Source organism: Sarcophilus harrisii, chromosome 1 (assembly GCF_902635505.1).
Source record: "Sarcophilus harrisii chromosome 1, mSarHar1.11, whole genome shotgun sequence".
Taxonomy (NCBI): domain Eukaryota; kingdom Metazoa; phylum Chordata; class Mammalia; order Dasyuromorphia; family Dasyuridae; genus Sarcophilus; species Sarcophilus harrisii.
The window spans coordinates 380334113-380348396 of NC_045426.1; the positions used below are offsets into that span (position 1 = coordinate 380334113).

At 32.6% G+C, this 14284-nt stretch overlaps 1 protein-coding gene across 8 annotated transcripts in view; it reads right to left on the reverse strand.

The window, feature by feature from the left end:
* Positions 1 to 14284, reverse strand: part of FHOD3 (formin homology 2 domain containing 3) — a 638119-nt gene that overhangs the window by 327539 nt on the left and 296296 nt on the right. For all 8 annotated transcript variants that reach the window (XM_031946054.1, XM_031946051.1, XM_031946049.1 and 5 more), the window contains exon 4: positions 3565 to 3632. In XM_031946054.1, coding sequence (XP_031801914.1) covers positions 3565 to 3632 — 68 coding nt within the window. The remainder of the gene's footprint in view (positions 1 to 3564; positions 3633 to 14284) is intronic.

Sequence of the window (14284 nt, forward strand, 5' to 3'; positions counted from 1 at the left end):
ATCTATAATCCCAACTACCAAAGAGATTGAGGATGGAAAAATTTCTTCCATAGGGGAAATCAAACTGCAGTAGTCTTTGCAAAAGAGTCACTATACTGTCTATCATCAATATGGTGAATCTCTCACTCCTAATTGCCTAAGAAGGGGCAAAACAGCCCAAGTTTTAAATGAAGTAGGTCAAAGCTCCTTTATTTATCAGAAGCATTCTGTGAGTACCCTTGAACTTCTTGCCTGGATAAGGAGAATCAGTATTTTAGTGATGATGATCATGATATTAATGACAAATAAAATGAGGCTATTGAACTAAATTTCAATGTTCCCTTCCACTCTAAATTTACACTTTTAAGATTCTTCCTTTATGTTTCTGTACATTTCCTGTATAAAGCCACAACTCAGATTTAAATATGTACAGGATAAGATTGAGGTATTTGGCCAAAATTATAAGAACAAAGCAAAAATAAAAACCTCAGTGATGTAAATACTAGAACTCCTAATGGGATAATGGAAGGTTGGTGTTAAAGGAATAGTCAGTAACTATGGTTTATCTCCAAAAGGGAAAAAATAATTTGAAATGACTAGCCTAATTCTTCTGGCCCTATATGGACCTAAGCTTTTATTTGAAGTCTATAATATTTTTGAAATTACATGGATGAAGGAGTAGGGCTAAATTTGGGTAGACACTAACGACGTCACCTCTTGAACCAAGAAACCATAGGGAAAGCTCTAATATGTTATTCAGGTGGGGGGAAAAAGTTATGTGCAGTGCCCTACAAGTAACGAAAGACATATGTGCTTAATTCAGTCATTTGAGATAATCATGGCTTTGGGAGAAAGAGAAAATGGGAAGATATCATGAATTTTTGGAAAATTACTTTACACCCATAAGTAAAAAGGAAATAAAAAATAATTTTCTCTCCATTCATATCCCTTTCCACTACCATATGTTAAAAATGAACATTTTAGATGAGCTCATGTCTAGTCAGAAAGTTTTTCCAAGCATATAACAAATGTTTATTGCCTTAACTAAAATGTCAAATCACACATGGCTTCATTGTACAAAAGCAAATGACTGGTGCTCTCATGTAATATATCCATCTAATCATCAAAATTGGCATTATACACATTTTTTACCAATTGTTAAGAGGAATATTTGTGAAAAAAACAAACCTATACTACATAGGTAAATTCATGTTTTATAGTACCTCACTGATGTCAATAAATTATTTTGGTTATAATCTGAGGTGGTTCTGGCTTAGAAATGAGAAAACTTGACATTAGTAGATCTCTTTAACTCAATGAATATCAGTGGTTAATCTGACTTTTATGTATGGATGACAATATTAGCCCATCCCGAATTTTTTAAGAATACTGGAAAGATAAAAATATTTTTATTAAAGTTGTTTAAGTTTTCAAATGAACTATAAAATATTTAAACCAAATTAATAAGTATAGAAATAGCATGCCATATTGTCCTCAGAGTTAGGAAGACCTGTGCTCGAATAATGTCTCTGAATAAATTATTTAACTCCTTAGTGCCTGGTAAGCTTTCTAAGATTATAATTTGATTCTTCTAATGAAGGATGTTGTGTAGATACCAGTGGAGCACTGAAGGTAATCAGTAGTTATCTCTTATACTTGTTATTTAACCAGATTACTTCTTTTCAAGTAACTTTTGTGGTCCTTTTCCTGCTCAAGTCTTCATTATTAATATGTTGCAGTATACTCATGCCTATAATTGATCTTCTCATCCTCCTTCTGGTGATCTATAATTTTAATTTTTTGGTATGTGCTATTCCATGGCTCAAATCTTTATGAGATTATTGAAGAATATTGAAGTCCTTTGTTTCAGCAAGAAGTCCAGTGTCAATAAAATCACTATAATTTTTTCAAAATAATTCAACCTTCTCTCTTTCCCTTAGTTAATTCCAGGCCCACTTTATTGTCCATTCATATTGCCTGTACCAAGTGTTCTGCTGGACTGATTTTTATGGTTCTATTCAATTGTTATTTTTGTCTATATAATAGATATTCTTCATCCAGTTGGTATTTTCCATCTGAATAGTTAGAATTAAAAGTTTGCATTATTGTGAAACTTCTTGGGTATTCTTTGCAATGATCTGGGGCTTGATTGTATACACATTTTTTGTTACTTGTGATTTCATTGGTGAAGGGAATTTTGGGTAAGGAAATTCCACCAATGCAGATTTAGAATTATTTTGAAACGTAACCTTAGAAAATTTCCTGGGTACTAAAGTATGTATGAGAAGGGTACTATGCTAATGGAAATTGCTGGGGTAAAAAAGATGAGTAAGACATCACCCCCTGATCATAGTTAGCTTTTTAAAATAACTGTTAGGATAAAACAAATCACAAAAAAAAATTATACCACAAAACATAACAAAAGAAGAGCCATTAGTATGAGTGAATGCATGAATGAAAAAGCATTTACTACATGCTTATTATGTGCAAAGCACTCTGTTAGATATTAAGGATACAAATAGAATGCAAAATAGTCCCTGTTCTCAAGGAGTTCACATTCTAATGGTGAAATAATAAAAAGCTATGGGATTTCAAATGAGGAAATATATATATATATATATATATATATATATATATATATATATATATCCAATTAGTTGTGTGTGGAAAGGATTCATGAAGGACATGTTATTTGTGTTGCTCTACAAATAACATTAAGGGATCTGTGATCTTAGCACTCTGGGCACTTCCTCTGACAGTGCATATTGTACCTTATTCACACTTTTTCAGCCTATATGACTTTTTGCCCTTTGCTCTTAAATAATCACTATTCCAGAGGTCTCCTTTAACTCATGATGCTATATGAATACCAATGAAGCACTGAAGTTAATCAGTAGTTATATCTTATACTTGCTACCTGACCAGAATACTTCTTTTTCAAGTCTGTTACAGGATTTTTACTAGCATAGGTAAAAAGCATGAGAAGAGACGAGAAAGAAGGGATTTTTTGGCTGAAGAAGAGAATATATGTAGAAAAATAATATGAAATAAGGCTGAAATGTGGGTTGTGCCAACACAATACATAGGCTTGATTGACAAATTAAGGATTCTGGACTTTTTAGGCAAGATGGAGCCACTGAAAGTTTTGGAACAATAGAATATGGTGGTCAGAGTAAAGGGGCCTGATTAAATAGTGGAGGGGCACAATGTTCTATCAGAATTTTTCATTATTTTTCCAAATCATCTATTCGATGTCTTCAGAAAAACTAGATCCCCAAATAAAGAGTGAGGACACATACTGGTATAAGACTATGTCTTTCTAGGTGAACTTGACCTTCTGCCAAAAATATTTGCTCTAAGCACAGGAGAACAGGGAAGATTTAACCTTGTCTCTATAACAACAGATGGTAAAAATTCATTACTGACATTGAGTTTCGCATAGCATTTCTATACTAAATTATAGGCAGGTTTTCCTATTTTTTCCTAGAATGAAGTAAAAATATTTCTACATTTTTTTTCAGGCAATACAATTAACACAATTTAGCATTCTCCAATAGAAAATTAATTAAGTCAAATCTTTTTTACCTGAAATATCTGCTTCAAGGAGAACAGAGCCCGTCTTAACTCTCGTCCACTAGAGTTATACAGCTTTTCTGAAATAAACAATATAAAAAATAACATCAATTTCACTGCCTAAATGGATAATTAAGGCACACTGATGTTTTGGGTTCATCATAAGAATTTATAGTGTAAAAGTAATTAGAACTGTGAAAGGACATATATTTTAGCCTTCTAATAACATATAGAAATTCAAATTATTCATAATTAAGGATGGGATAAAGAGATAAAACATTTAATCATATCACTCACTTTCAAGCTTTCAACTACCATTAATAACTCCCAGATAAGCATCACTCTGACCTCTCTCTCTCTCTCTCTCTCTCTCTCTCTCTCTCTCTCTCTCTCTCTCTCTCTCTCTCTCTCTCTGTCTCTCTCTGTCTTTGTCTCTCTGTCTCTCCCTCTCTCTCTTTCTCTCTCTGTCTGTCTCTCTCTCTCACACACATATATATTTCCAAATACTTAAAATAAAAAATGTTCATTTTCCCCCTCAAATAAGAATCTCTTCTCAATTTATCCATTATGTTCTTTAAACCATTATTTTCTCAGTCTCTATTTTGATGATTTTTTTCCTTCATGCTCTACATTAATCATTTAATTTACAAGGGTATTTCCTATTACTTTGCTAAGTAGCCATTATCAGGTCCACAAGAGATGTATAAGACGAACTTGGTACCTGCCTTCTAAGGTCTTATGTAAAAAGTAAAGATAAACACAATTGCAGAACAATATAAAAATACATAATTAAAAACTACAGAAAATTAAATTAATCAGTTTAGAGAGGAATCTCAATAAAATGTGAAGAATTAAGTTCATTCTCTAATAAAAAAATATATGCACAAAACCTCTCTGAGGAATGACAAAAGAGGAACTTTGCAAAACAGAAACAGTAAATTGATTAGGGTCAGTCTATCACATAAAAAAGAACAGCTAGATGTGTAGTGGATAAAATAACAGGACTGGTGTCAGGAATGCAAATCTGGCCCCAGATATTTGCTAGCTGTATGATCATGGGCAATTCACTCAACCCAGTTTGCCTCAGTTTACTTATCTGTAAAATGCAAACCACTCCAGTATCTTTGCCAAGAAAACCCTAAGTGGGGTCATGGATAGTCGGACACAACTTTAAAACAACTAAACAAAAACAAATCATGTGAAAAGATAATAGAAAAGTACATAACAAACATATCAAACAATAGATGAAATCCCCAATTAACAATCTGGATCTCATGGGACCACCAGAAGCCAAACAGAAGAGTCAAAACAAGCTATCTGGATAAAAATGGAAATACCCTGTACAAGATGAAGGATGTTCAAGTTCAGTTAAGTGTGCTTGAAATGGGATGTGATAACAGATGTGGTTGTGAATATAATTAAGTGTTAGGTTATGTGGTATTAACCATATGTACACTCGTGTTAGATTTGACAACCCCAGGGGGAGAAGCAGACAGCTGTGTGGATTGAAGACATTGTGTTTGTTCAGCTGTCCTCATTTGCTAATTACTGCTCCCATTCTAATGGGAATATATATATATTCCCAATATAAACATTAAGACATGTTCTTGATCATTTTAGGTATTATCTTGCTCTTGGATGAAAAAGTACAGAGGGTTATCAGTAGAATCAGGAATGACAGAGAAATAATGTAGCAGGATTCAGTGTGGAAATGTGCGTGACCTGGAGTGATTGGATACTTGAGTTTGAGTGGATGAATGAAAGAGAAATCAAGAAAGAATAGACTGCGGATCATTTTGAATGGCCAGTGGAAAATAGACATTTGGAAGACCCTGGAGAAGAGAGCTTTCATTTCAATTTGAGAAACTGTGATAGCTGTGAGAGGCTGAAGTCTCCCACTCTAGCTTTGAGCCCCAAGATTTTGGTGCCATCTCATTAGGCAGTAATAGAATTTGGAAAGTCAAGAAGAGAGTACAGATGTAACTATCAGACAGGCAAGTTCTAAAACAGAAGCAGTCTCTAAAATGGAAAAATTAAGGGAAACACCAATGAAGTCAGAATCTGGATGTCAGACATGGTGGAAGAAGGAGGGAAATAGGGGTCTAGACAAGGGAGAGATCAGTGTGACTTGCTATAGTGAAGGAATGCATCAAGAAAGAATATGGGCTTGGAAAGAAATAGTGGGGAGAATTGGAAAATAACATGAGCAAAAGGTTTAAAGGGAAGGATTAGCCCAATGGGGGTACCAGTGTGCTGTAGTGATCTGTCAAGTTTTCTGCCTGTATCCACTAATTCTGATTTGGGAATTAACTGAGCCCCCACCTATCAGTTTCACTATGATCTGTTCCCTGGAACCAATCCTGATCTTGGGGTATAAGGATGTTAGAAGGAACCTGCCCTCAACATTATTCAGATTAATTGTTCAATTAATCAATTAATTAATATTTATCAAGTGCCTACTATGTGCCAGCCACTGTGATAAATGCTTTACAAATATTACTTCATAAAAAGCTGGAGCAGAATCTATTATGCTTCAGGTAAAGTAAAAATGTCAGGGATAGCGAGCCTGATCTAAGATCAAGCAAAAGTAAAATAGACGTAATTAAAAGAGATAAAGAAGGAAACTACATTTTACTAAAGGATACTATAGAAAATGGAGTAATATCAATATTAAACATGTATGCAACAAGTGGTGTAGCATCCAAATTCCTAGAGAAAGAGTTAAGAGGGCTATAAGAAAAAATAGACAGCAAAACTATACTAGTGGGGATCTCAACCTCACTCTATCAGAAGTAGATAAATGGAACCATAAAATAAAAAAGAAAGAAGTGAAGGAAGTAAATAGAATTTTAGAAGTTAGATAAGTTAGAGAAAATTGAATGGGGAGAGAAAGGAATATATATTTTTTTTCTTGGTGATACATAGAACCTACACAAAAACTGACCACATATTAGGGCATAACCTCTCAAAATCAAATACAGAAAGGAAGAAGAAATAAATTCATTTTTTTCAGATCATGATGCAACAAAAATTATGTAATGAAGGATCAGGGAAAAAGAGACCAAAAGTTGATTGGAAACTAAATTATCTAATCCTAAAAAATGAGTGGATAAAACAACAAATCATAGAAATAATTGGTAATTTCATCCAGGAGAAAGACAATAAGGAGATAACATACCAACATTTATGGGATGTAGTCAAAGCAGTTCTTAGGGGAAATCTTATATCTCTAGATGCTTATTTGAATAAAACCGAGAAAGAGAAGATCAATGAATTGGGCATGCAACTAAAAAAGCTAGGAAAAAACAAATTAAAACCACCAATTAAAAATTAAATTTGAAATTCTAAAAATAAAAGGGGAGGCTAATAAAATTGAAAGTAAGAAAACAATTGAACTAATCAACAAAACTAAGAGTTAGAAAAACCTTTAGTTAATTTGATTAGAAAAAGGAAAGAAGAAAATCAATTTGTTAGTATCAAAAATGAAAGGGGTGAACTTTCCACCAATGAAGAGGAAATTAGAACAATAATTAGAAGCTATTTTAACTAATTGTATGCCAATAAATCTGATAATCTAATTGAAATGGATGAATATTTACAAAAATATGGATTGCCTAAATTAACAAAGGAGAAAATAAATTACTGAAATAGTCCCATTTTAGGAAAAAAAGTAATTGAACAAGCTATTAGTCAACTCCCTAAGAAGAAATCTCCAGGGCCAGATGGATTTACAAGTGAATTCTACCAAACATTTAAACAACGATTAATTCCAAAACAGATATTACTTCATTTGATGTTCACGATAACCCTGAGAGTTAGGTGCTATTAATATCCTCATTTTACAACTGAGGAAACTGAAATTAAGTGATTTGCTAGTTAGTGTTTGAGGCCAGATCTGAACTCAGAATGATGAGGCAAGATCTGAACTCAGAATGAGCCTCCCTAATTCCAGGAATGGTTCCTTATCCATCTTTCCACCTAGCTTCCCTGTGAGCCAGGTAGTAGAATTCTTACCCAAATCCCTCACTCAAAACTTATTCCTCTATCAGAAGCAATCTTTATTCCCTTATTCATCTCCTTAATTTTTCAAATTAAGAAAAAAAAATGAAAGTCAAAGATCAAAGGCCCAAATAAATTCAAGATCTATATCCATTACTGTTGATAACTAAGCTCAAAAATTTCCTCCTACAAGTGTTCCCTAATTGTAGTCCCATCTCACTCCTTCTAATTGGTAATTCCTTCAGTATTTAAAAAGTCGAATGATTCAGAATAATACAGAAAAAATAATTTTCCCTTGTAGCTAGAACTTCTTTGTAATATAGCATGGAGAGTTAATGGAAAACCTGAGTTCAACTAAATTATAAAACTTCTTGAAGGTAGAAACCATGTATCAGAACTTCAGTATAAGCCCAAAACAAAGTTTTGAACATTCAGTGCATGCTTCTTGAATAGTTATGATCTTGGTTAAGAGTAAGTGATTCAACAATGGTGAGAATGACTAATGCCTAAAAACAAAGCATAAAAGAGGCTCACAAGACATCATGACCTTTCCATGTGAATAAAGCTCATTTACCATCAAATATCAATGAATCAAAGACAAAAATGACCCTTTGAAAGCAATCTAGAAAATACCTTAACTGCTATTAAATTTCTGAAGCTAGACAGAGAGAAAAACTAGACAGTTATCTCTCTGCTAGATTGACCTACAATAGATTGCTCTAGTTCCCTGAGCTTATGATTTCTCCCCTAACTTGACCACTCAAATTCAGGACAAGAAGTCTTTGCCAGCACCATCACCACTAAATGAGAATGCTTTACCAATGAAGTCCACAAGCCACAAATCATTCACATGAAAATATGGGGCACTGTGTCCAACAGATGACATTCAAAGAGAAGCCAAACTTTCCTCCATTTCTTTCTAAGTTATGCTACAAGTATTTTCAGGAAATATGTTCAATTTGGGGTGACTGCTTATAATATACTTTGGGGATCAGTCAAAATTTCTCTCTGGATTGGCTTTATTTGGTAAGCAGGTACTATTACTACTACTACTGCTATTACTACTACTATTAAAGATAATAATAGCAGTAATTAGTATTTAAATACTAATACTAATAGTGCTTTAAGGCTTGCAAAGTGCTTTACATGTGTTTCTCATTTAATCCTTACAACAACCCTGGAAAGGCTGATATTATTATTATCATCCCCATTTTACAAAATGTAAAACTGAGACTGTCATTAAGTTAGAAAGTATCTGTAACAAAATTTGAACTCAAGTATTCCTACCTCTAAGACTTGTACTTTTTAATTGTGTCACTAAACTTCCATATTAAAGGGTGGTTCACAATCCTTTATTAATTAATGTCTCCATTTTCCTCAGTATCCTTATTCTTCTTATTTCTCTGCCAAGAACAAGTCAGAGCTTTATGGAAATATCAGCAGCACATGAAGGTATGAATGCCTTCTCCTAACTGGACAATTTAGGGAACTGTTTTTCAAAAAAGCAAATTCACTATTTTAATAAATGGGTTAATTGCCCTAAATATAACATTCATTTATTTCTCCTGAAGAAATGAAAAGGTGGACACACTTAAACAAATCTGTCCCTGATTCTTCATATGCTCAGTGCCAGTGTCTCGTTAAAATAGGTATTAATTAGGATAGCTATTCATTTTTATGACAGCCTGGACAAAGAACTCACAAACAAAATGCAAGTCCCTGAAAAAATATAAGAAAGAGTGATTTTTTTTCCTATGAACTGAAAGTAAAAAGAATACAAGAATAACTATTTTAATCTGAATGCTGAATCTATCTCAAAAAAAGATGTAGGGTAGTATGACTAAATGCTTTGGTTAATGGAGGTTCAAGCAAAGTAATAAGTTTTTATTGATGTGAAAATCTTTCTAAACCATGATTTTCATTTACTCACACAGTTAAACTTAACAAAGATTTATCAAATGTTTGTCATGTTTAAGAAAATATCCAATTTCATTTCAATAAAAAAAATTTAATGATTTTTTAAATACTCTAAAATCCCTTTATTTTATGTCCAAGGCCTATTCCCTTTTCCATTGACATTCCTTAATTCTCTACTAACTTTAATATGCTATTTCTGATTTTGAAATTTCTTCTAAAAATGTGTTTTTGAAGGCAAACTTCAGTTCAACTGGACAAGGCACTTTAACTTTTGGCTACCTCAATTTCCTTACTTGTAAAATAATGGTGATACCATCCACATCCTAGGATCATCATGAGGGACAAATAAAACAATATTTGAAAAGTACTTAGCACAGTTCCTAGCACATAATGGGGACTAAATAAAGTGTCTTCCTTCCTTTTCACTGAGAAGCCTGAGTTTTCTTCAAAGTTTCGCATAAGGATTACCTCTTACTTGATTCTTTCAGGTGCTAATTCTTCTCAACTTCAAAACACTCTATATTTACTTTTTCACATATTTTGTGTCTTCTTATATGAATATATCATCTTACCCTCTCTTCCTCCTTACATAGAATGTTAGCTGCTAGGGGCAGGAATGTTTTTTTTTGGGGGGAGGGGGAGTATCACAGTGCCTGGCACAGTTCCTGACATAAAGTGGGCATTTAATAAACAATGCCGATTAATTGATTGGATTCTAAATCTAGTCCTCTAATCTACTAAACTCCCTCTCACCAGAATATTTTATGAAACTAAAAACATCTTGCATCAATATCCATATCTATGGCTGTTTGATAAGACAAACTTATTCAGATTACTTAATAGTACCATTAAATTCTGAGAAGAATTACAATTGACTATGTAATATAAAAAAAAATTTCTTACAAAACTTTGAAAGTTAACCTATTGCTGATGAACATGTAAAAAAAAATCCCTACCCAACCTTCTGCAAATGTTTTTCATTTTTCTAAAAAGCATCATCAGTCCCTTTTTTAATTACAAGGTGGTGTTTGTTTTTGAACAGATAACATTCCCAGTTGCCTTGATTTTTTCAAAGTAAATTTTTTTCCACTCATTTATTTTATCCTTTTAAATGTGCCTGTTTTAAACAATGTTGGCTCTTACTACTGAATTATATACTCCTTTTCTGAGGGAGTCTTCCTCAGTAACTACTCATGAAAGTAATTTTACTTAAACTCTAAAGTTAGATTTGCTCTTTATAATTCCAGTGTTCAAGGATTCGCTAACATGCAAAAGAATATTTTGGCTCAACGAAAAAGCATGTCAGAAATGATTTTTAAAAGGCTATTTTAAAACCTTTTTTGGTTTTATGTATTATAAATCATTAAACTATTCCTATACCAGAAATTATTCCATCTGGCATTAGTTATATTATGGCATTTTTCCCCTTTGTACAAATCACTGGCAATGAAGTTTCATTTTAATCATAAGAGACACCATCTCTTAGCATGCTAGAAATTTTTGATTTGCCTTTTTTAATCAATTTCTTAACAGATTTCATGTGTTGGTCTCAGTTCTCACAAGAGAACAATATTGACATTCCACCATGGATGAAATAACAATTAAAAAGTTCATAGAAAAGAACAAACCAGATAGAGCAGACCTGTGCTATTCTAAAAAGAAGACAACTCCTTTTTTTTTAAAGATTGAATACCAGATAATGAAATGTGACTGGAAAAGCCAATTCAAACTCAACAAACCTAACTTAGAAAAAAATCATGCTGTCCAAAAAAACCCCCACAAAACAAAAACCTTTAGAAGTTTCATACTTAATTTCCTATTCCAGCAATTTTAACATATATTTTTAAGACACCATCATTTACCCTGTGGAAAACAGGTGGTGACTAAGTTTATTATAGTCCAGAAAGATTTTTTAAAAAGCAAAGAACCCATATGTATAAAAATATTTATACCTGTCTTCCTTGTAGTCACAAAAAAGAAACAAACTTGGAAACTAAAGGAATGTCCATCAATTGGAGAATAACTATAAAAAAAACCATCCTCTTTGAATGTAATAGGGGAAAGGGGAAAAAGGGAGACCTAGAAGCTTGTTAATTTTTTTAATGAAAGGAAATAAAAGGTTGACTTTTTTAAAAAATAGGTGCTCTTGGGGAAATTTGTGAGAAAATACTTTGAAACAAATGTATTATTATAATTATAATCATTATCATGAAAAGAAAAGCTTAGGGTAGAGACACAAGTAAATATAAGCAGTATCCAATGCATTATCAAGAGTTACCTTCCTCTGAGAAGTAGTAACATATCAAAGGAAAAAAAGACAAAGTAGTTCTAGAGGAAGAAGACAAGGGATGAAAAAAGGACAGTTGTTAGAAGACTTTTGCCACACTGGTTAAATCTTCTGGGGAAAACTGGTGAGTGGAAATAGGCCACATTTGCCATAAAGGGATTACTATTTCCACTCTTAGAAGAGGTTGCCCCCATTTGATAAAAATCCAACACCCATTCCTATTAAAAACACTAAAGAGTAAAGGAATAAATGGACTCTTCCTTAAAATAGTCAGTAGTATCTATCTAAAACCATTAGTAAGCATCATATATAATGGGGATAAACTGGAACTATTCCCAATAAAATCAAGAGTGAAACAAGGTTGCCCACTAGCACCATTACTGCTCAATATTGTATTAGAAATGCTAGCTTTGGCAATAAGAGATGAGAAAGAGATTAAAGGAATTAGAGTAGGTAATGAGGAAACCAAACTATCACTCTTTGCAGATGATATGATGGTATACTTAAAGAACTGCAGAGAATCTACTAAAAAGCTATTAGAAATAATCCACAACTTTAGCAAAGTTGCAAGATACAAAATAAATCCACACAAATCATCAGCATTTTTATACATCACTAACAAAATGCAACAGCAAGAGATACAAAGAGAAATTACATTTAAAATAACTGTCAATAGTATAAAATATTTGTGAATCTATCTGCCAAGGGAAAGTCAGAACTATATGAGCAAAACTACAAAACATGTTCCACATTAAAAAAGTCAGATCTAAACAGCTGGAAAAATATTAAGTGCTCTTGAATAGGTCGAGCAAATATAATAAAGATGGCAAAACTACTTAAACTAATCTATTTATTTAGTTCCATACTAATCAAATTCCCCCCCCCAAAAAAAAAAAACCAATTTTACTGACCTAGAAAAAATAACAACAAAATTCATCTGGAAGAACAAAAGATCAAGAATTTCAAGGGAACTAATGAAAAAAAAAGTCATATGAAGGTGGCCTAGTTGTATCAGATCTAAAACTATATTATAAAGCAGCAGTCATCAAAGCATTTGGTACTTGCTAAGAAATAGACTAATTGATCAGTGGAATAGGTTAGGTTCACAAGACAAAATAGTCAATAACTATAGCAATCTAGTGTTTGACCATTAAGTTTATATATTGTGCATAGATTCTTGGATGCAGGTTGGAGATGACATCAACATTCTTAATGACTTTTGTCATTCTAAGTTGCTGTAATGTTCTCTATCAATATATACTTATCCAGAACTTTTATGCCAATATAGCTTTGGTAGGTTGAAATTGTTTATCCTATATTATTAATTGGGGATAGTATACAAAAGCAATTTTTGTGAAATAAAAGAGTGAATATTTAGTCCTAAAATCTTTATGAGAAATAAAGCCTGATTTAAAAAAAAAATCTTAACATTTAGAATGAAGAAATAAGTTTGATTTTGTTTTTATTAAATCAGCTGCCACACACTGTCTTTATTGCTTGGTAAATCAATCTTTAAATTAAGGGGAAAAGGTTGAAAAAAATTTTTAAAAGAGTTTTGAAATGTTTTTACCTTGTACAAGAGAAAAGAAATGAAAAAAATCATAGACCATGCTACTCTCCTCCAAATTCTAATTTCAAAAAATAAATATCTTCCTTCAAGAACTGCAACAAATATGCTACAAAGAATTAATAAGGTACATTGGAAAGGAAACTAGACTAAAAGTCTAATCTAGTGGTCTGAGTCCTAAATCCTATACTTACTGGCTTCAGACTACAGACAAGTTACAGTCTCTCTGAATCTCAGTTTCTTCATTTAAATATGGGGATAATAATATGTACATTTTATAGTTGATAGCATAGCTAGAAGGAGGGAACTTAGTAAATTTTGAATATTATGTAGAAAATTATCCGGAAAAAGGAGAAGTAACTTGATACTTTGGATTAGAGAGCTATCCTTGGAGCCAGAAACATCTGGTATTAAGTCTGTCTTTTGATATATAACAAAAATGGGCAAATTCTTTTATCATCTCAATGATGTGTTTGAGGTACAGTATTAAATGATGAGACTTAGAAGAGCAACTGGCACCAAATGTTGGGATTTGTTCATGTGAAGAATTCACATTGGTCTTTCTCTCTAGCAAAAGATAAGTTTATTTATGAGAAAAGATTACAGGCAAAATGAAAAGATACAAGAGCCACCAAGAGTGTTAAATATGAAACAGATTTGGGAGAGTCTATAACAATTAATAATGAAAAAGACAAATTTCCTAATAGAATTCACAATTAACCAGAAAAAAGGAAATACTCCTTAAGATGGGAATATGCTATTGACTGACAGGCTAAATCCACTGAGGCGTTTAGCTCCCTAGAAGAACTTAATTAGCTATAAAAAGGAAGAAAAACACCATAAGGCATGGGGGCAAGGATAGGGTAAAGAAAAAGACTCCAAGAGACATAGGTGTGGGTGTCAGGAGGATAGGAAGAAAGATACCAAGGGACAGAATGTAGTGGTGGGCTAACCCAAAAGGG